We start from the raw sequence: 23720 nt of genomic DNA, 5'->3' as shown, positions 1-23720 counted from the left end.
GTAGATGTGGTAGAGTTACTCTTTCAGTGAGTTCTTGGTAAAAATCCTATTTGCTTTTGTTACTCCAGAAGCAGAGTGAGACCAAATGGAAAAATGGATTTCAGCCCATCTTTAGGGGTTTTTTGTCTCATGGGGTTTGGGGACTGGAATTAGCATTTTTCTTAATTTCTCTGAACCTTTAAGCTTTAGAAGCCTAACAATTACCACATATTATTGCTACGTTTTAAAAAAGTAAGTTATTGGGTAGCCTGCCCCTCCTAATGACCTACCTTTGGATTTTAAAATGTCTTGCTGGGATAGTGGGAATGGCAGACTCAATCTGCTGCTCTTCAGTTGATGCTTAGGAATGTTCCAAGCCCAGTTTTTATTTTGGCATAAAGCCATTTGCACTCTCCCTGCCAGCTATTTTTGGCACTGTCATGAACTTGGAAATTAACGATTCCACTCACTGAAAGTAAAAATTTTGTCCCCTTTCAATTTTAGAAAGGCTTTTATGTGTCTGGATAGTCTTACTCTCTAGTTTATTAACGCTATTAAATTTGTGCCGTCTTACAAACATGCTGTAGTGGTTGGGGTTTAATTAAACTCTGAAACGCCATTAGTAACACGTGTCTCTAGCCACCTGCAACAGGAATATCCCTTCTGAAGGTTGTTTCTTTGGCTTGCAAAACCACAGTTCACATCAGATAGCATGAAAACAGGTGATAGTAGTCATTCTGTCAATAGCTGTCAAATAGTGAAGTCCCCACAGGCCTGGGCCCTCCTTCTGCTGTTCTGTACAAGGGTCAGGAAAGCCTCTAGACCCTGTGGGGTCTCCCACTTTACCTTATTTTCTAAGGGCCACTTAGAAAACTACTTGGGGAGGATATTCTTATTTGAGGAAATATCTTTATACTCTGCCTGTGCAATCCTCCCTGCCCCAGAGCAACAGTAAGCACATATCACCTAAGAGTAAAGGGGGGCAGACCTCTCCATCCCAGGAGGGGACATAGCCTGTTAGGGGGCTCCTCGTGGAGATATCTGCTGAGGGGTCTGGAGCTGGTATTCCCTTACAGATTCCAATTCTGTGACTTGTAGGAAGGAAAGAGAAATTATTTGAAGATGGTGGTAAAACGTTTAAGAGCTCAAACCTTACATCCAAACTGCCTGGGCTCCATCATTTAGTAATTATGTGGCCTTAAGTGAGTTACTTATCTTCTCAATGCCCAGTTTCTTCATCCGTAAAATGGAAGTGATACTTTATTACATAGAATCTAATACACCATTGATTAGAAGATGAAACATTATTTAGGTACAATAAGAAAGGAAAAGCAGTGCCAATGAACTGAAATACATCATCATTTATAAAAATCTTCTTGATTTCAGGGATGTTAAAATGTGAAAAAAAACAGGGGTGCCTGGGTGGCTCAGTCAGTTAAGCATCTGACTCTTGATTTCGGCTCAGGTCATAATCTCGTGGTTTGTGAGTTCAAGCCCTGCATCGGGCCCCAGGGCTCCATGCTAACAACATGGAGCCTGCTTGGGAACTCTCTCTCTTCTCTTTCTGCCCCGCCCCCATTCATGCTTACTTGTGTGTGCATTGTCTCTCTCTCAAATATATAAACTTTTTTAAAAATGTGAAACAAGCATTCGTCTTAGAATTGATGACTTAAAAGTAGTAATACCTCCTTCCATAGGGTTCCTCCTTCCGTAAAGGAATAAGTGACCACATTTGTAAAGAGCTTATTAGAACATTGCATGGCACAGAGTAACTACTATATAAGTGGCATCTTTTATTATTATTGATATTAGGAATACATATTATTATTATCCCCCTTAAAAATCCATGTATGTCATAATTTTAGTCACAGCTGGAAAAGTGCCATGTATACCACCATGCCAAATAGATTTATATAGGTGGGTGTGTACTTAACTCTTATTACTTATTTAGAGACAGGGCAGTATACCCAACTCTGGGGCTAGACTGCCAGGGTTTGAATTCTAGCTCTGCCACTTATTAACTGTGATTTTGGGCAAATTTTTTTGGCCTCAGTTTCCTCTATAAACAGGGATAATAATTGTACCTTGAATGTGTTCGTCTACATAAAGCTCTTAGTTTATGGTATTATCTTAGTCTTCTCTTTAAGGTTTCCTAGGGTTAGGTTTCTCACTTGGAGCATTAATGGAAATGAATATTCTATAGTACCTCTGTAGATGGCATTTCTGTTACCAAGGAGTATTTATTGATCAGGTCATTTAATTGATTTTCTCACAACTAAAAAGGTGCTAAGAGGAAAAGAATAAATCTGTGACCCCTTATCTGTGATTTCAAAATTCAGAAAGCTCTCAAAATTAAAAAAGTTTTCTAAGTTTGGCGTATTGGCAAAATCTGACTTGAACAAATGTAAGACTGTTAAAGTCTTTATTTAGCCAACATGGTATTACTGTTCATTGACTACAGTACAGAAAATTAATGTGTTTGATTTTGGGGTGCTTCCCTGAACTCCATTGGGATACTAACACAATATGTAGTTTATGCATAGTGGCACCTTTCTGTAATTCAAAATTCTGAATTCCAGAACTCAGCTGGCCCCAGAGGTTTCAAACGATGGGTTTTATATCAAAGATAGTTTTCAGTTTCTTCAAATCAATGTACCTTTAGCTGATACTAAAACAGTACTTAGTCAACACAGTTAATTTCCCCAGATAATGTTTATTTTTTAATTCTCTACTTTTATTTTTGCTAGAGCCCCTGAAATTATTCTTGGATTACCATTTTGTGAAGCTATTGATATGTGGTCATTGGGCTGTGTGATAGCTGAGCTGTTCCTGGGATGGCCTCTGTATCCTGGTGCTTCAGAATATGATCAGGTGAGTATATACCTGGATGGAAATAGAAAACAAGTATTTACTAATGAAATCAATTCTAGAGGAGGAGAAATACTTACTAGTGAAGTTTTTAGATATGGAAGAAGCAGTTTAATTAGAAAGGATTTTCTAAAGAATAGAATTTTCTCTACCTCTTTTTATTTTTAGTCTGATGTCACATTTGTAATTCAACAATTAAGAAAGGCTCTTATTTCATATTACTTTAGATTGGTACTTTTCCAGATCTATGATGATTTATTAGAGAGACAGACTTTGGTTAATAAATGTGTCGACATTGTGAGTTTTTAAGATGTGAAAGTAAAGAAGGATGAGGAATAGGAATTTTACACTTGATCTTAGCCAAAAGGCCGAGAAGCAGTTGGGGAATAGGAATTTTAAGTGTGACCTTTGGCTCATTCAGAGCTGTTACTTCCTTTTATACATGTCATATGTGAAAGAAGTACTCTCCACAAACTGAAACACATGCGCCCTGGAAGCCATGATATGTACTGGGTCTCTGTAAAATACGATTTAGGAGGAAAATCATAGGAGTTGAAAAGTATTGTAATGAATGGTCTATATCTCAGAGAGGCTTTAAAAAATATGCTGCAGTTTCCCAAGGAAGTTTTGCCATGGAAGTAAATTGTAAATTCTTATTTCTTGTTCTTTTAATGAAAATGGTTCTAACCACTAAGCTGTAAGCTCTTTGAGGGCATAGAGTGTTTCTTTCCACCGGTATATCCTTAGCTTCCGATGCTGTGTCTGGTACACAGTAAGTAGATGAGAATTTTTTGTTTTTAATTTTTTTTAATGTTTATTTTTGAGAGAGATAGAGTGCAAGCAGGGGAGAGGCAGAGAGTAAGGGAGACACAGAATCGAAGCAGACCTCAGGCCCTCTGTCAGCCCAGAGCCTGTTATGGGGCCTGAACCCACAAACCGCGAGATCATGACCTGAGCCGAAGTCTGGTGCTTAACTGACTGAGCCACCCGGGCGCCCCTGTTTTTTGTTTTTAAAGAAGTAAATGGTTATCTGGAATTATTAAAAGGAAAAAAGAATAAAACTGTTTTCCCCTATTCAACATAGAATTTTGATTCCTTGATCCACTTTAGATTCACCTTTCAAAAATTTGACTCTTTGGGCACATCTTTAATTGAAGCATAAAAAAATGAATTACTCATGTGATAAGTAACTAGTTATATTGAGCTTTGAAATTTAGTCTTTCTTGTACTTTGTGAGAAAGAAGCCAGCTTTCTTATTTTACAACAACAAAAAAGCGTGAAGGAGATTGAGGCAAAAACACAGTTGGTTGAACTAAACCATTGATTCTCCTTTTTGAGAATCCCGTGAAGGTAGGGATATCTTCTCAGAAAAATCTGCATGCAGTATTTTGAGTACACATTTAGGAGATTGGTGGATCCCTAATTAAGAAACTTTACTCTGAGCAATTATAGCCATGAAAGTGCCATCCCTAGGCCAACCTTCAACCTTAGTAAGCAGATTGGTACTGTAAATTTTCCTAGGAAGTGGAACCAAATAAAATTAGATTTAAAAGCTAAGGTACAACTGGGGCTTTTTAAAATAGAGATGAACTGATAGTTTCGAGGACTTTCGGCCAGTGTGCATAGATGTGAAAGTGTAGGTGGTAGGAGGAAGTCCTGCTTCCCAGGCTGAGTATCTAGGATACTGCTGTTACAGAGCAGTTCAGGGGGATAGGTGATCTTGATGCAGCTCTGGTTGTACCAAGAGAGTTCTGGGGCAGGATCTCTGCTCTTCCAGCCAAGTTTCTTTAAAACAACTTTATTGAGATATACTTTGTATACCATATAAGTCAGCCATTTAAAGTGTGCAGCTCAGTGATTTTTAGTATGTTCACAGGGTTGTGAACTATCCCCATAACCAGTTTTAGAACATGTTCATCCCTCTGTAATGAAAGCCTGCATCTAATTAGCAGTCAATGCGCATTCTCCTCTAACCCATACCGTCTCCCACCCCTGGCAACCGCCAATCTTCTTTTTGTCTCTATAGATTTGCCTGTTGTAATTTATCTTTATTATACACAATGTGTAGTTTTTTGTGATGGGCTTCTTTTACTTACATGTTTTTCATCCATGCTGTAGTGTGTATCAGAATGTCGTTACTTTTTATGGCTGAATAATGTTCCATTGTACATCACATTTTGTTATCCATTTATGTTTTGATGGATAGTGAGTTCTCTTTTGGCTATTGTGAATAATGGTGCTGTGAACCTTGGCATACAAGTGTTTTCAATTTTGGGGGTATATAGCTAGAAGTGAATTACTGGGTTATCTGGAAATTTTATATTTAAACTGTTTTCCACAGCAGTCATATCATTTTGCATACCTACCAGCAATGCACAGGGGTTCCAATTTCTTTACATCCTTGGCAACACTGGTTAGTTTCCTTTTTTATTTTCTTTTTTTAAAGATAGCAGCCATCCTTGTGAATGTGAAGTGACAGCACAGAGCCCACTGGGGATTGATTCTCTCTTTGACCTTTCCCCACTCAAGTATGCCCCAGAGGATACCCGGTTTACCTCCTCTAGAGAAGTTTACTTAAGTCCATTGCCCATTTTTCAATTGGGTTGTTTATTGTTGTTGAGTTTTAGGAGTTTTTTACATTTTGGATATTGATCCCTTATCAGACATATAATTTGCAAACCCTTTCTCCCATTCCTTGGGGATGCCTTTTCACTGTGTTGATAGTATTGTTTGCACAAAAGCGTTTTAATTTTGATGAAGACCAGTTTTTTTTTCCTTCTTTACTTGTGGTATCATATCCAAAAAATCATTACCAAATCGAAAGTCATGAAGATTTCTCCTGTGTTTTCTTCTGACAATTTTATAGTTTTGTCTCTTGCATTTAGGTGTTTGAACCATTTTAAGTTGATTTTTCAACATAGAATAAAATAAGGGTTCAATTTTAGTATTTTGCATGTGGATATTCAGTTTTTCCAGCACCATTTGCTACAAGACTGTTCTTTCTCTGCTAGATTGTCTTAGTGTCCTTATTGAAAATCAGTTGACCATAAATACGATGATTTGTTTCTGGACATTCTGTTCCATTGATCTATATCTTGTATCTGTCTTTATGCAGGTACCGCATTGTTCTATAGTCAGTTTTGAAACCAGGGAGTGTGAGTCCTTTAAGTTTATTCTTTCTCAAGATTATTTTGGCTATTTGGGGTCCCTTGAGATTCTATATAGTTTTAGGATTTTTTTTTCCTGCAAAAAAATCATTAGGTTTTTTTCTGTTTTTGTTGTTGTTGCTGCTGTTGTTTTTTTAAATAGTGAGTATATTGACTCTCTGGAAAGTATCAGCATCTTAGCAATATTGTCTTCTGATCCATAATTGTGACCAGATTTTTTTTAGGTTTTCTTTAGCCTTCTGTAATATTCAGAATACTGGTTTCACATTTCTTTTTTTTATGTTAATTTATTTTGAGAGAGAAAAAGTGAGTGTGTGTGCATCCAAATGAGCAGGGGAAGGGCAGAGAGAGGGAGAGAAAGCCTGATTCAGGGCTCCACCCTATAAATGAGATCATTTCCTGAGCCAAAATCAAGAGTCAAATGCTTAACTGGCTAAGGCACCCAGGCACCCTTACATTTCTTTTTCTAAATTGATTTCTAAGTATTCTATTTTTGTTTTTTCTTATTTAAAGATAATTTTTTTTATGTCTTTATTTTTTTTATTTTGAGAGGCAGAGACCGAGAGCAAGCCGGGGAAGGGCAGAGAGAGAGGGAGACACAGAATCTGAAGCAGACTCCAGGCTCTGAGCTGTCAGCACAGAGCGCAGTGCGGGGCTTGAACTCATGGACTGTAAGTTCATGACCTGAGCCAAAGTCGGAGACTTAACTGACTGAGCCACCCAGGCGCCCCTCTAGTTTTTTGTTTTGATGGCTGTGATGAATGGAATTATTTTCTTAATTTTATTTTCAGATTGTTTCTAATGTGTGGGAATACAATGAATTTTGTAATTAATCTTGTATTCTGCAGCCTTGTTGAACTCTATTACTAGTAATTTTCTTTCTTTTTTAAGGTTATTTATTATTTTTTTAAAGTAATCTCTATGCGCAACGTGGGATTTAAACTCACGAACCCAAGATCAAGAGCTGTATGTTCTACTGACTGAGCTAGCTAGGCACCCCTCTAGTAGTTTTCTGATAGAACTCTAGTTCTAACAGTTGTGATGGATTCTTTTACAATTTTCTAACTATAAGATCATGCCAACTACAAATAAAAATAGGTTTACATCTTCCTTTCCAATCTGGATTCCTTTTTTTTCCCCTTACCTAATTCCTTTGCATTGAACCATTAATACAGTGTTGAATAGAAGTTTAAGAGCAGACATCCTTGCCTTGTTCTAAATTTTAAGGGGAAAGTATTTAGTCTTTCACTATTAAGTATGATATCTGCTGTGGATTTTTCATATATACGAGAGCAGAAATTTTATAGCAAATATTTCTGAGTCTTGAAATATTAATTAGTTAATAGTTTTAAATTTGTTGGAAACATTGTAATTGTTTAAAATAACAAATGACAGTAGTACTTTTTGTTTGCCTAAATGTAGGACTTTTGTTTTTGCTGTATTGTAAGTTATGTGAGAAGTAGTATCTGGATGATAGCTTCCCGGTCTACTTTCACAGTGAAGCTCTTTCATTCTGTAATATTAACATTTTTAAATGTTTTTATTACTTAAGTGCATTACTGTAGAAAAGTTAGAAAAGATGCAGTAAGCCAGGAGCTAAAACTTTCAGTCTCTGGTAGTACCACCCTTCAGAGGTAACCCTGTTAGGATTTGGCATATTTGTGTTTGTATGTATAATTTGTTAGTTTCCATCATGTATTTATGAAGTACCTCCTAGGACGCCGGCGGTACAATGCTGCATAAAATATTGCCCTTGCCCTCATAAAGGCTAGAATTCATTGGTAGAAGATAGCAAGTAAACAATTATATAATACTTTTAGGGATGCCTGGGTGGCTCAGTTGGTTAAGGGTCCAACTTCGGCTCAGGTTGTGGTCTTGCAATCCATGAGATCGAGGCCCGTGTTAGGCTCTGTGCTGACAGATCAGAGCCTGGGGCCTGCTTCAGATTCTGTGTCTCCTTCTCTCTCTGACCCTTACCCCCTCATGCTTTGTCTCTTTTTCTCAAAAGTAAATAAATGTTAAAAAATATTTTTAATACTTTTATATATATAATAAATTATATAACAAATATATAAATGTATAATATATAAGTAAATACATAATAATTATATAATATGATTGAGATCCCTCTTCTCATTGCTACTACCCTACTCTAGGCTGTCTTGTTAACCTACCTGGGTTTCTAGACTGTCTCCTTTTATTGTGGCCTCTCTAGTGATTTTTACAAAACACAAATTTAATCATGTTACTGCTCTTCAGTGGGTTTTTTATACTTTTAGAATAATGGACTAAATCCTTAATATGGCCTCTGAGCCCCTACATGGGTTTGTCTTTCCCCTTTCTCTCTCCTTCTCTGGATTGATCTTACACCATTTCTCCTTGCTTTTCATGCTCTAGCACCATTGGCACCATTTCAGTACTGGTTAAGAATATGCTTTCTTCCAGCACAGGCCCTTGTACATACTGTTCTCCTAGTCTGGAATATTCTGCACCACCCATTCATTTCATCTAGTCCGTGCCTACTCATTCATTAGCTCAAGTGTTACTTTCTCAAGGAGCTTTTCCTCACCAGTCCCCCATCTAAGGCAGGTTCCTTCATTATGTATTTTATAGAAGCCTATTTCTTTTTTTCAGAATGCCAATTCATACTGAAAGCTTGACTATTCAGTGTCTGCTCCCTCTCTTGACTACAAGGTCTATGAGAGCAGGAACCACGTCTGTTTTTAAAATCACCAATGCCTGGCTCAATAAGTACTTATTAAAAGAGTAAATGAACATATGTGCTATATATATATATATATATATATAGTTCCATTCCACATAATAAACTTATGAAGATAGAGGAGCATATATACTGTATTTGGTCATATCTAGGACACCACTGATTGAAAGATACACATTTTTCTGTACCTCTAAGAAAGAATGCTGTCAATTAAACCATGCTAATGATCAGTTGTGGGGTGCCTGGGTGGCTCAGTCGGTTAAACATCTGTCCCCGGCGCAGGCCATGATCTCACAGTTTCCAAGTTCAAGCCCCTTGTGGGCTCTGTGCTCACAGCTCAGAGCCTGGAGCCTGCTCAGGTTCTGTGTCGCCCTCTCTCTCTGCCCCTCCTCTGCTCGCACTCTGTCTCTCTTTTCCTCAAAATAAATAAGCATTAAAAAACAAGAGGAGACTTGATAATTATCAGTTGTAAGACATCTTGATTTCAGAGATGTTAGTGTGAAAAAATATGCCTCTTAGAATCAGTGAAATGTAATTTTTTTTTAAAGTGTGATTATTGGGGGTTGGGAATAAAAAATAAATAAAAAAAATAAAGTGTGATTATTTAATTTGTAATCTTTTTCTACTTATATTGTGAAACATCTTTACAGGTCAATAACTATACTTTTTTGTTTTAAATGCATATAGTATTTTATTGCATAGGTTTTATCCTGGCTTCACATTTTTTTCCACTCTTTTTGTATGCAAAAGAAGTTCACATTTAAAATGTTCTTGGGATACCTAAGTGGCTCAGTTGGTTGAGCGTCCCACTTTGGCTCAGGTCATGATCTCGCGGTCCATGGGTTTAAGCCCTGCATCAGGCTCTGTGCTGACAGCTCAGAGCCTGGAGCCTGCTTCAGATTCTGTGTCTCCCTCTATCTTTGCCCCTCCCTGACTCGTATTCTGTCTCTCTCAAAAATAAATGAACATTAAAAAAATTTTTTATGTCCTTTTCTACATTAAAATTTGTTTTTCTGTTTTGCTAATGCTTTATGAGCTTCCCATTAGATAGCTCCCATAGATTTAAGAGTAATATCCTGCTGTCGTCTGATAGCAGGCCAGATTTGGCCTATAGATCATAGTTTCTTGACCTCTGCTTTACACTGTTAAAAAATTGATGAGGATCCCCAAGAGCTCTGTTTGTGTAGCTTATATCTATTAGTATGTAGTGCATTAGAAATTAAAACTGAAGGTTTTTAGAGGGAGAGGTGGGAAGTAAGATTTATTTCCTTGCTTTACAAGTTTGTAATTTCATCTTATGTATAGCCATTCAAATAGGGAAAAGGGGGTAAAAAAAAATGCCTCTTGTGGCACTCTCAGTAGTGGAGAGAAAAGCAAATCATCTCTTCTATTGCTTTCTTGGGTCATGAGAATTGTGAAAACAAACAAATGTGAACAATAAAATTGGGAAATTTTTAAAACACAAGTATATATAAGCACGTTTCATTAGCCATCAGAGCAATGACATCATACATCCTCTCTAGAAATCTCTACCCTACAGCCATAAGAAGGGAATGAAAGGCAGATTTCTTCTCAGTATTATTTTTAAAATAGTTTTTTCTTCTTGGACTCCCGGAAAGGATCTTGGGGACCCCAAGTGGTCTCCAGACAAGACTTTGAAAACTGCTGGCCTCTTTCATAGTAGATGTTCAGTAAATGTTGGTTGAGTGACCACAGTGCCTGTCCTCTAGTGATGTAGGGATATAGAAGCTAAAAGAAGGATCTAACTTTATGGTGTGAGAGACAAGTTCTGTGGCAGTTTAGAATAGGGACAATTGATAGGAACTAGAGTAGCCAAGAAAGAAGTTTATGAAAATGTTTACTAAACCTTTTAAACTTGATAATGTATCAACAAAGAAAACAAACAAAAACCCCTTGGTGATCCATTGAATAGTTTGTTGAAAAATATTCTCTTCTGTTCTAGAAATCTGATGTTTTCTGAACTTTGTATCAGAAGTCAATAAAAACGCAAAAATGGTGGGGCATCTGGGGCTCATTTAAGCATCTGACTCTTGGTTTTGGCTCAGGTCATGCTTTTGGTTTTGTCGGTTTGAGCCCTGTGTCGGGCTCTGCACTGACTGCATGGAGCCTGCTTTGGGATTCTCTCTACCCCTCCCCCACTCATGTTGTCTCTGTCTCTCTCAAAATAAATAAATAAACTTAAAAAAAAAAAAGCAAAAATGGTTACAACCAAAATTTTCGAAACTGGATTTTCCTTGTGAATGACAGATAGTAACATGGCAATAACTGATTAAGTATTTGGGAATTACCTGTGAGTGGGTTAGCATATTTATGTATTTACAGATAAATTTCATTTGTATTGATTTGGCTAGAGCAATGATGTCTTAATGTAAAAGTTTTTAATATTTCCCCTTTCCACTCCAAATCAATGTTTTAATGATTTCAATGTTTCAGATTCGTTACATTTCACAAACACAAGGCCTGCCAGCTGAATATCTTCTCAGTGCTGGGACAAAAACAACCAGGTTTTTCAACAGAGATCCTAATTTGGGGTATCCGCTGTGGAGGCTTAAGGTCTGTCTCCTCTACTATACTACTCATTCCTGTACTCCTCACTCCCAACTTTCAGTTATTAATTTCTTGAGGTGGAGGAGGGAAACGGGGCGGTGGTGGTGGGAATGTATGTTTGCAGGAGGCAGTACTTGGAAAAATCATTTCACTGTACCCATTTGACCTGATCCTTAGTTAAAAAATAAACTGAATGCCTGTTTGGTTGTCTAAGGTTACTTTGTAAATCTGAACCAGCAGCTGAGAAAGGGGGTATAGAGAATAGGGCTCACTATTGAGTCACAGGAAGATCTAGAGTAACTTAGCAATGACTGTTTTTAGAGAATTCTCAATGAATGTGAGAAAACATAATTTTCTAACTCCCCTTGCATATTTTCTTGAACCAAATCTCTGTTTTTTTTTTTTTTTACTTCTGAGCCTATTCCTTTAACTTGTGAGATCTCTGAGTAATTTGAGTAACCCTGTGAGTCTCTGCCTCTGAGCCTGTTAAATAGTTAGCATTTGAAATATGATTTCATTTGAAAGTAGCTTTAAGGGGAAAACAATAATGTGCCTCCTTATATGACACCCTTCAGGAGGGTGCTACATCCTTGTTTCCGCTCTGACTTTAACACTGTTGAAGGGGCAGTCAGACGTCCAGGTGCCATCTCTCCACCAGACTTGTTGGGTGTAAATTGCTTTCATGTCTGCCATCTCTGCTGGGCAGGGTGACGATGCTTGTCTCTTCGTATGCTGGCTTTAATATAGAACAAAATGTGAGAATAATATACAGATGAAATTTTAAAAATCTATTTTATAGACACCAGAAGAACATGAATTGGAGACTGGAATCAAATCAAAGGAAGCTCGAAAGTACATTTTTAATTGTTTAGATGACATGGCTCAGGTGAGTATAGAAAATTTCAGGAAGACAGACATTTATGTATCTCTTTGATCAGAGACACACTTCTGTTGATTAAGTATATTAAAGATAGAGTCAATCTGTTATTTTCTAGTAAGTTTTCATTTTTTTAGAGAAAAAAGCTCATTAACATTCTGCCGTGTGTTAAAAGAACGCTGAATTTTAACCAAGGACACTTTTAAAATTATTTCTCCTTTGCTTTTCCTCTAACTGGTCTTATTGCCTGTCAGCATTTTGAAATACTGTTTTTGAAGGTTTCTTTCCTATCCATTTTGTCTGTTAAACACATACTTATATAGGAGCTAACATTTATTGAGTGCTTATTATGTTCCAAACTCTGTTTAAGCACTTTATGCTTATTATGTAATTTAATCTTTTCAACAATAGAAACTTTTATATTTAAGTAATAATAATCACTTTTGCTTAACTTGTTTGTCCAAAGTTTGAATGAAAAGACTTCCTTCAGCTTTATTGTACCAACAAACTCTACCAAACTGAAGATTTTAATTAGCATAAGAAGAGCTTCCACTGGCAAAAATTATTATACTGTAATAAAAAGGATTTCCTCGGGTTTTTCTCTTAGATCTATATCTTTCTATCTGTCTATCTAATCTATCTATCATGCAAATGTTTAGTGTTCGCATTAAAGGTTAAGTGATGAAGTATAATGTTTCTAAATTTTCCTTCAAAGGTGAATATGTCCACAGACCTAGAGGGAACAGACATGTTGGCAGAGAAGGCGGATCGGAGAGAATACATTGATCTGCTAAAGAAAATGCTAACAATTGATGCAGATAAGAGAATTACTCCTCTGAAAACTCTGAACCATCAGTTTGTGACAATGACTCACCTTCTGGATTTTCCACATAGCAATCAGTGAGTATGGTCTGGGGCATTTGCCCTGATGTGGCTCTGTGTTGAGTTACCATCTTATAGCTTCAATGGAATGATCACATGTGGGCGGCAGCCCTGGTACTTTCCTTTCTCATTGAAAAATCATGCGATTAAACATAAGATGTATGATTTTTCTCTTTATGGCTATAAAGACTCTCGATTCATTTTATCTAAATATTCTTGGGTAAAAACGTTGATCCATATTCATCTTGAGTTATTTGTTATCTGTTTAAATCTCAGCAGTCATTTTACTGATGCTTTAACCTCTTTTTCAGTGTTAAGTCTTGTTTTCAGAACATGGAGATCTGCAAGCGGAGGGTTCACATGTATGACACAGTGAGTCAGATCAAGAGTCCCTTCACTACGCACGTTGCCCCAAATACAAGCACAAATCTAACCATGAGCTTCAGCAACCAGCTTAATACAGTGCACAATCAGGTACTCAGTAAATGATTTTGGAAACTCAAACCTGCGAGGGGTCGAAACTAGTAAGAGTACAGGTTGAGTGAGATAAACCAGCCTTTGCTTTGGTGATCTTACTGCTTCTTACGAATTTCTACTTGGCAAAAGTGATGGAAGACAGGGCAGACTGGTAATACCTGTCAGTCATGTGTTGCCAAAAATTAAATACACAGGCCTAATCCAGGCCCTCGTAGTCTGAGCATCGTCCCATCAACGGACCCTAGCTGTCGTACTACGTACTGCTCTTAGTTGTACTGACTTTAGCCAGATGACTCTCTTTCTCTCTGTTGGAAAGATTTTATATGTCTCGTTACATGGATTGAAGGGTGTTTCATTAATTATTTTTCTATGCTATACTTTAGATCCTCAGAACAAATTCATGTTGTAATTGCAAGTTTGTACCCTTTGACTTTTCACCCGTTTGCTCTCCCACCTGCTGCCCTGTTTCTGGCAATCACTCACTGTTTCTAAGAACATTGGTGTTTCCAATAATTAACTTTAAGAGTGGTTTTGCATTCATTTGCCAAATGGTGATATTTACATTTGTTTGTTATTGAAGATGTAAGTTTCCTAATTTTTTTAGCTAGGTCTACTTTTAAAATGAGATTTGGTGGTATCTCACATCCAGCAACTTTTTGCACAGAAAGAAGAGATAGGGGTTTATACAACCTCAGTCGGTACAGGACCATTTTTTTATTGTATGTTTTCTAATTCAACCTTATAATATGCCTTATATTTAGAGACTGGGAAATTTTCTTAAGCAGAGGGTTATTTCAAAGACAGTTAATATTACATTTAAAACTTTACGTTTTTCTGGGTGGATTCTGCATGTGTAAAAACACTGTTATTTCCACTATACCAGTATACAACTGTAATCCTTTTGTTTTTAGGCCAGTGTTCTAGCTTCCAGTTCTACTGCAGCAGCTGCTACTCTTTCTCTGGCTAATTCGGATGTCTCACTGCTGAACTACCAGTCGGCTTTGTACCCATCATCTGCAGCAGCAGTTCCTGGAGTTGCCCAGCAAGGTGTTTCCTTGCAGCCCGGAACCACCCAAATTTGCACTCAGACAGATCCATTCCAACAAACGTTTATAGTATGTCCACCTGCTTTTCAGAGTAAGTGGGGGAAACTGTTTTATCAAACCCACAGATCTTGCTTTAGGCAGTTCCTTATTAGGTATCTAGTTCTTTAGTTTTGATCTCTGACAAGTTTAAACTTGGTCTCTGACTGTGAAGATAACTGAAATTAACGAAGTGTGTTTACCCTTTTTACATTGGTTATTTATCTAACCATGATACTGACATGGGAGTTCACCTAACATTTTCTTATTTGAACTGCCCTGCTATCAATTTCTTGCCCACTGAGACCTTGTACCAATGTCCTATATCTTGTATAAATAAGCCTGTATCTCTCAATATGCAGGAAATATTAAGCTTGCAGAAGTTTGTTGTAAACAGAAGTTCTATATTGAGTCTTATTTTCTGTATCATGCCATTATTAAATAAAATTAGCATCCCAAAGAAAATACAGTTTTATTCTAAAATGCAAACATTATGTTTAAGAATGTGGAAACCTTGTGAGTTACATTCAGAAATAAAGACCATTATTTATTGAACTGAAAAGTCCTACAAGCAGAAGTACTTGTGTGGGGAATGCATTAAGATGATCTGCTTCAGCTTATGGTTCTTACTGTCCCTGCAAAGTCCTACCAACAGAGGAGCAGAATAGCTGGAGGAGGCTCTGACCCCGGGTGTTGCAATGAGATTTGAATTTTCACACTCCCATCCTGCCTCATTTTTTTCCATTGCTGTTCTGTAATGTAGTCTGTCCAGTTCCTTTTTTTCTGAAATATGGGAAATGTGTTTATTGATCTGGTGAGCCATTTAAAAGGTCAAATTATTTTAGGGGTATTTTCTGATGACACACTTGATTTTCCCAACAGAAAGTCAGGTATACCCTCTGGAAATAAACTAGGATTCAGGCTTCTTAGAGTATTTTACATAGAAATAGATAGCATTTTTATCTTCTTACTTCAGTTACTTATTGACTGTGACTCTCTGTGTTTGGTTTCTGACAGAGTCGGAGCAAGCAGAAGGAAAAGAGGGGCTAGGGGAGACTGAGAGATTACCGGGAGGAGAGGAGAGCGATAGCGAAGGAAACCAGGGAGAAACCACAGGGAGAGCGGAGGAGCAGACTCAAAACCCGTAAATGCACATTAGCCTAACTTACAAAATGATTTTCTGTGTATGCTGCATAGTAGTAAAGTCTATACTTTGGGCCGTCATTTGTTGAGTGATTCTTCTACTGAATTTAGCAAACTAGCCACCCTCCTCCCCCTCATCGTTTCCCAAGTGAATCTCATGGGAACAGTTTTCAGATGTGGGACTGAAGTTTTCTGCTGCTTCTCAGATGGTGTTCATGAGATGAGGCAGAACTTCTTAGTTCCTTTAGCAAAACAAAGTGTAAACTGCGTGTGGAGGGGAGAAGTAGTATAACTCCTTTTGATGTAATTAGGTAAGTACAAGCTTTGGAAACTTTTTTTCTGTTTAGGAAGTTTAATCTGAAGAGCTAGGTAGAGCAAATTTCAAAATTTCTAAATCAAAGGGTTTTTAAATTAAGGTAATGAGGATGATGATAGCTGATACGTATTACCACATGCCACATAATGATCTGATGGCTTCTACGTGTATTAATTCATCCTCACAAACAACCCTAGGAAGTGACCCAGTGTCATTATATCCCATCACACACGAGAAAATTGAGCATGGTTCTCTCATCTGCCTAAAGACATAATAACTAGTTAGTGGTGGAATTGCGATTTGAACCCAGGCGTTTGGGTTCGTAGCGTCTGCATTTTGAAATATTCTGCACCACCTCTCAGTATTTAAACTCCGCTGTTAAGGGTTGTCAGTTGATTTGCAGCCACAGCCATGCGGGATTTTGCCCAGCAGTCGTGTATTTCCAGGTCCCTCCTTTTACCATCTGTTCTTCTCAGAGGAAAATAAACCCTTATCAATTAGACAGTTTTTACTCTTCCTTCCATATGTCCATGAATTTTTATTTAACAAGTTGTATTCATCAAAAACAAAAACAATCAAAACTTTAACATTTCTTAGTTCAGGGTTCAGGGAGAACCTTCCAAAAGTGTTAACTTTTGGTAATTCATTGTTTCCACTTGTAGTTTCCTGAAGTAGCTAGTTATAAACTAGCTTAGCTGCTGTGGTATAGCCTAAGTTACAATGGCAACCTGATACTTAGTTACATTTGTAGGTCAGTGCTATAAATATTACTTTTTGTACTATTCCAGTTTACCAAAATAGATCTACATTTTGCTCATTGGTTCTGTAATTTTGTCCCCTTTTGATTATCCTGGGACTCCTAGGTGAACTTCTATCATGACCATTTCTTCCTAAATTTTACCTCCTTTGTTCCTACCCATTTGTAGGAGGTCTATGACAATTGTCTTGTAGCTGGCCATGTGTCTTGGGAATTTAGATAAGAATTTTGATGTTGTTTAGCTTTCATATTAGATAGCATAGCCTTAAAAAAAATCTGTCCGCCTTTCTTTATATCTGGATATCTGGATTTGTTACCTTTTATTTTTATGTAAGTAGCACTTATTTTTAAAAAAAAGTTATTGTTAAGAGTGTTTTAATTCTGATTTTACTAGTGTCTCTTATTTTGCATATTCCTAGATTGTGTTTTCCAGCATGAGATCTTCCTACCAAAATACTTGTAAATCACTGAAATGGAAAACTGGAAGACTTGCTGAAAATACAGTATTAGAGTTTAGGAGTTATGCTCATTTGGCATCTCCATAAATTTTCAGAGAAATTAGTTAGTGATAGCTTAGAAAATGTCACTGAAGAAGATCTCTAATTAAAATGTTTGTGTCCCCACTTAACAAAAAGTGCGGGAATTAGTGAAATAGAGAAACTTCCATTAGTGGGTAATAGAAAGTTAAACTCTCCACATTGCAGGTTTAAAAAAAATCTTTTTTTAATGCTTGTTTATTTTTGAAGGAGAGAGAGCATGAGCAGGGGAAGAGAAGAGAGAGAGGGAGACGCAGAATCTGAAGCAGGCTCCAGGCTCTGAGCTGTCAGCACAGAGCCCGACGTGGGGCTCAAAGTCACAAACTGTGAGATCATGACCTGAGCCGAAGTCGGACGCTTGACCGACTGAGCCACCCAGGCGGATAGGGCAGGTTTAAAAGAAAGCTTGTGGGGCGCCTGGTGGCTCAGCTGATCAAGCGTCCGACTTCGGCTCAGGTCACGATCTCACAGTTCGTGGGTTCAAGCCCCGCATCAGGCTCTGTGCTGACAGCTCCGAGCCTGGAGCCTGCTTCGATTTTGTGTCTCCCTTTCTCTCCGCCCCTCCCCCACTCGGGCTCTGTCTCTGTCTCAAAAATAAATAAACATTAAAAAAAATTTAAAAGGTAAAAGAAAGCTTTCAAGTCTCTTTTCTCAACACTTGGCAAGAGGGAGAAACATCTTTTCCCTCGAATGAAAAATTGTGATATGTAGGAAGCATTTATTCAGCATTTGTGCTCAGGCCATAATGAATAAAAAGATAAATGAGCTATGGTCACTGTTTTAAAGGAAGCAAAATGTTCTTGATTTTCTCCCCTCTCCATAGTTAGTTGCAAAAGAACCTTACTAGAAAGCTGTCAATAGCAAAAGTAGATTTCTAAAATAAGTAGAAAAAAGTGTTTCTGTAAACCAAACTATCTCCTTTTTAAATACTTTTATCCTGGGTTGTAATTTCTTCAGTTCACATACCAGTTAAAGATAAAATGTATAAGTAACTTGTGAACTGGGTTATATATTTTTTGGAGAAGTAAGGTAAACCATCTTAAAATATTCTGAAAGGGTAACTTAGGTGATAAATTACTGAGCTTTTCATAACCTTTCTTAACTAAGTCATAATTAAGCAAAAGTTACAATTATATTCAAGTCTTTGCTTTTAATAAATTATATTTAAAAAAACCACAAGTTTTCCCCCTCCCCCAATGAATTAAAAGGTGAATGTAACTTAATAAGTGGAGGTTTTTGTCTGCTTTTGCCTGTGCTATTAATTGGAATGGGATGAGTGTTATAAGTGCTGTAGGATAAAAAAATTTTTTTGAGAATTTCCTTAAACCATCCATTCTTGTCTCAAACATCTTTCCATTAGTTTAATCCAAGGGGAGCCAAAGCAGTTGCCCTTTTCTTAACTCCCTAGACTTCTGGAAAGCCCTTTGTCTTAAGTGTCTAGAACCAACCTGGGTGATGGATTCTTTGAACAGAAAAGCTAAAAACAAACAAAAGCCCCGAACAAACAATACCGCAGACCCAGCAAAGCAGCGTAACCGTGGTGCTGTTTTCTCCAGCTGGACTACAAGCAACAACAAAGCATTCTGGATTCCCTGTGAGGATGGATAACGCTGTGCCCATCGTCCCCCAGGCGCCGGCCGCCCAGCCGCTGCAGATCCAGTCAGGAGTCCTTACGCAGGTAAAAGCCAGAGCCACCTGGATACTCGGTACTGCTGAAGCACTGCTGAGAATCCGGTGTTTTGTCCTAGAAGACGGTATTCGCTCTGACTGTGAGATCATTCTTGGTCATGGTTCAGTGGACTTAAAATGAAACCTCTGTGAGAGAATGATTCCTCAGACCTCACACGATTGCAGCTCTGCTAGTGTCTTCCTTAGACTTCAGTGGACAACTACCCAGACCCTGGGAAATCATGCTCTGAGTAAATTGACTCAGATTTTGTGGGTGCAGTTAATTTTTTGTACGTATGTAGCAACGTTTCGATTCTAAAGATACCGTGTTCCCCTTTGGTTCCCTTTATCGCCCCCTTTGCTCACTCTTTCAGAACCCATCATGGTGGAGAGGCTGGATCATATCAGGATGCCTCTGGGAGTATTACAGGCCCTTCATTCTGTGTGTTTAACCAGCTAGGCTGTAGAAAGCCTCAGCACCTTCTGCGGGCCATGGAACGTGCAACTAAGATGGGCAAGGAAATCATGAAATATTCATATAAGCAACAGATAATATATTTTCAGTTTTCTGTGCGTAAATGTTTGTGGCCCATGACGCACAGGAAATATGGAAGTCCAAAACCCTTCTTCTGTGAGTAGGAAGACGAGGAATTCTTAGCACACGCCTTTGTGAACCGAGTTTTCGCCCAGCCTCTGAATCTGGCCCAAGAAGGCTTCGTAGACTTTACTGCCTTAGGCCACTGACATTTGACCTAGTGGGCTGCTGAGCAGAGCTGCAGGGGGAGCTGTCGGTACACGCCTTGGAGGTGGTGTGAAGTGACCGCTTGTTGGTCATGCCTTGGGGGGGGGGTGAGGACCCTTCTGAATCCAGATAACCTGCCTCCGTGTTTGTCTCACTCACCTGCCTAATCTACATTTCAGGGAAGCTGTACACCACTAATGGTAGCAACTCTTCACCCTCAAGTAGCCACCATCACACCGCAGTACGCGGTGCCCTTTACTCTGAGCTGCGCAGCCGGCCGGCCGGCGCTGGTTGAACAGACTGCCGCTGTACTGGTAATTCCCCTCGCTTGATTGTGTTACTAACGGAGTTTCTTTGGTTTCTTTCTTTTTTATTTTTTTCCTGTTTGTTTTTGTTCTGTTTTCTTCTGGTTTTCCCATTAAAAAAAAAGTCGTTTTAACTTAGTCTCTGCAGAGGGCATGGAAGCATGCGCCGTCTTGTGGCTGTGTTCTTGCTACATCTTTAATGTCTCCTCGTTTTCCTCCCTACCATGGGCTGAAGCACTGTTTGACTCTGATACTCAGTGGGGCTCGTGAGGGGCCAGATCCCTTTACTCTTCCCTGCCAGCCTAGTGCGATAAAAGCTCTTCGCGTAGCCTCAGAAGAGCTTCGACACTTATCTGCCTTCTGCCCTTTTACCCTCTGATCCCTGAGAGGAAAGGAAATGGCTTTTAGTTTGGCTCGGCTACAGGTCTCCGGATGGCCAAAATTTGAACTCCTTGGCAAGTTAGCTTCCTTCTTTATGTGCTATTTTAAGCTTCTAAAACTTTTGTGCATGTAGGAATGTTTAAGATGCTCTTAATTTATTGCTTTACCTGTTGGTGTTAACTTTCCTTCTATGAACATAAGAAGGGAACTCTTTGCCACTCATGATCCGTGGCAGCTGATACCTTGTATTTTAAAGATGTCCCCTTTAGAATCTTTTTGGATCATACTTCATTTGTTGGTTGAGATTAAAGGTGAGCGCATTTTGAGAGGTTTATGGAGAAATTAATTCGTTTACAAACAGGTCTTTATACAAAGGCAAAAATGTGGCTGAAAAAACTTTATGCAAATATAATATCTTTGTTACTAAAAGTCCTGGGGAAAAGTTATTTAAGTGGTATGGGGCTTAGAGATAGGAAAAACAAGTAGGACTTCGAGGTGTATTTCAGGATTTGTAACCTTGAGAGTGATCTTTGGATGTGTTTTGGTTTATTTGGGGGAGTTAGACTTGTTTATCGGACATCCAGCGTTTCATTATTTGAAATTTAAAAGTAGGTAAACTTTTGAAAAACCTTATTGATACTGTTGAATACTGATACCTACATCTTTCAAAGTGGCTTTAAATTTCTTTCGTTGTTTCTCAGGGACTCATGTGAACGCAGACACTTCCAGAAACCCACTTTGGTTGTTGGAGTTTGTTTGGTTTTTAGTTTAGAAGTCTTTGTCACCCCCAGATGAATTATATATCACAAGCATAAAACAGTGCAAGGGGGTTACTGTGTTTCCAACTTGATCGATCCAAGCCACTGGGTTTACCTTGCTCACCTAAAGTTTTGAGAGTGTCAGTTGATACTTCTCCTTTGCTGCTTCTGTTAAGTTTGCACTAGTCATTTGCTAAGCTTTGCATATTTTTGTTCTTTCTCTGTCAAAACAGTTCGTCGCTTGGAACGCCAGATTTCTGCCTCACGTTGGAATGTTATTTCTTGCTCTGTATTAAACTACATGCTTTGTCTTGTGCAGGTGTTGGCTTATGGAAAGACGCATGGTGTGACTTAACATACTTCTCTTATTTTTTGTTTTGTTTTATTTTGTTTTAAATTCTGCTTATGGTAGCAGACGTGTTTGCAGTTTCTCTGCTTTGAAGGCTTCTTGTTTGGAACCGGTATTTGTAACAAGTAGATCTGTTACTTGCAGAAATATTTTTAAAACAGTGTGTTGATGGCCTTGCAGTTTGAAATTCAAGAAAAGAACCATATGTACCCAAGCATTGTAGGTGATTGTACTGTAGAATTTGAGTTTAAAAAGGAAACTTTCAAATCTGTTCCCATTTTTCCAGAAAACGCCAGAATTTCTGTAAGAAGTTCAGAAAACATATTTGTTGCTGTCTATGGCAAGTGCTTGTTAAAAACTAGAAATGATGTATTTTCTTGTAGTGATTAGTTTTTATGTTGACGTATATTTCTACAGATGATGCATTAAACAGTATATTTTAGGTAACTATTAAGACCGGAATATGGTGCTCTCTGCATCTATTTCATAAATATTTTAATTACTGCCTTATTTAATTCTATCATGTGAATATATATGATGAAGGTAGCTTTCTTTTGCCGGCACAAGCTTGTTTGCCAAAGGATTTTGGCCTTTGGTCATCCGCATCTGGCTCCATTTTCCAAGTCCTACCCTTTTAAGTAGGCACAATTCTCCCCTTTGTTTAATGGGTTGAATTGACCTCATGTCTTAACCGATTGGCACTTAAAATTTAAAATTCTTATTTTTAATCTCAAGGGAGCTGCCTTAACTCTTTCTCGGGATATTTTTAGGATTGTTGCAAAAATGATACTCCATCATTTAACCAGAGCTTACCTCTGAACTTTTGGACTCTTCGGTCTCCAGTATAATAGAAACTCTTAACCACAGGGATCCTCTCTCCTTTAATACCCTGGCGGTCATGTTACAGAGGTGGCCGAGAGAAAGCAGCATGTTCTCCTTCCCTGTTCGTAAGGCTTGTAACCTTGAGCCCCTCTGACTTTTCTCTTTTGATCTCTGCAAGTTAACAATCTACAAGCAACTTCTTTTAAGATATGAATTTTTCTTTCATCTAAAAAACAAGGGAAAAAGCCAAGAATGAGTCAAGTCTGGATCTTTGTGTGTGTGTTTCCTTACAGCAGGCTTGGCCTGGAGGAACCCAACAAATTCTCCTGCCTTCAACTTGGCAACAGTTGCCTGGGGTAGCTCTGCACAACTCTGTCCAGCCCACAGCAGTGATTCCGGAGGCCATGGGCAGTGGCCAGCAGCTCACAGACTGGAGGCAAGTATCCTGTGTTCCTCTCTGGGATATTTGCAGGGCCAGATCCCTTAGGGCAAGAGTGCTTGATGACGACTAGGAAGAAGACAAAGGAGAGATGTTTCTTTGCTTCAGATTCTTTAGGACAAGAACCCTGTTTGGGCTTGGGCTCGGGGATGGGGTAATGAGAGAACTCTGAATACGGGAAAGCAGTAGGTTCTGAGGTCGGGAATCATTTACTTCAGATTTAAAGAAAGTCTTATCCAATAAAGGAACCATACAGTGAAAACTTACAGCCTTGTAATCCAGGTGCCCAATCTTAAAAATAAAACGCAGCTCTAAGCGGTGGTTTTAATTGCTTCTAATGCCTACTTGGTCCTGCTTTCCCAGGATTTTAGGCATTCAGTCTTGTCCTTGTCTTTCTGTTGTTGCAGGAATGCCCACTCTCACGGCAGCCAGTACAGCACTATCATGCAGCAGCCATCCTTGCTGACTAACCACGTGACCCTGGCCGCTGCTCAGCCCCTGAATGTTGGTGTTGCCCATGTTGTCAGACAGCAGCAATCTAGTTCCCTCTCTTCAAAGAAGAATAAGCAGTCTGCTCCGGTCTCTTCGAAGTAAGTCTGCGTCAGAGCTGGTAGTTAAGTTTGCCCATTTGAGAGAGCTGTTGCCAGCCTTGCAAGTGCTGTGGTGTAGATGCTCGTGGTGTGAAGCGGCAGGTAGCTGCCAAACTGTGGATGCGCTGGCCTGGCCCCTTGGACGTGCATACCAGGCGTGTCCTGGTTGTGCAGATCCTCTCTCTGCCGCCACTCTGCATCCAAGCCACCTACATGCCGCCGTTGTTCTGTGTCTGCCCACGTGACACCATGGAGGAGAGGGCATACACAGAATTTGTGTTGTATTTTAGGG

General features: G+C 38.7%; 1 protein-coding gene across 3 annotated transcripts in view; it reads left to right on the top strand.

Annotated features, from left to right (window-relative positions):
* The window catches only part of HIPK1 (homeodomain interacting protein kinase 1), a 50307-nt gene that overhangs the window by 16385 nt on the left and 10202 nt on the right, over positions 1–23720 (top strand). The window contains exons 3-12 of one of the 3 annotated variants that reach the window (XM_029949986.1): positions 2727–2850; positions 11191–11310; positions 12104–12190; positions 12897–13081; positions 13375–13435; positions 14452–14677; positions 18931–19052; positions 19964–20098; positions 22693–22835; positions 23246–23428. In XM_029949986.1, the coding sequence (XP_029805846.1) occupies positions 2727–2850; positions 11191–11310; positions 12104–12190; positions 12897–13081; positions 13375–13435; positions 14452–14677; positions 18931–19052; positions 19964–20098; positions 22693–22835; positions 23246–23428 (1386 nt within the window). Of the gene's footprint in view, positions 1–2726; positions 2851–11190; positions 11311–12103; positions 12191–12896; positions 13082–13374; positions 13538–14451; positions 14678–18930; positions 19053–19963; positions 20099–22692; positions 22836–23245; positions 23429–23720 lie in introns of all 3 variants that reach the window. The other 2 variants (XM_029949985.1, XM_029949984.1) reach the window with 2 other exon arrangements.

Source organism: Suricata suricatta, chromosome 8, assembly GCF_006229205.1.
Source record: "Suricata suricatta isolate VVHF042 chromosome 8, meerkat_22Aug2017_6uvM2_HiC, whole genome shotgun sequence".
NCBI lineage: Eukaryota > Metazoa > Chordata > Mammalia > Carnivora > Herpestidae > Suricata > Suricata suricatta.
Note: the sequence above shows the minus strand (reverse complement) of the source record. Positions and strands in the feature narration are given on the sequence as shown.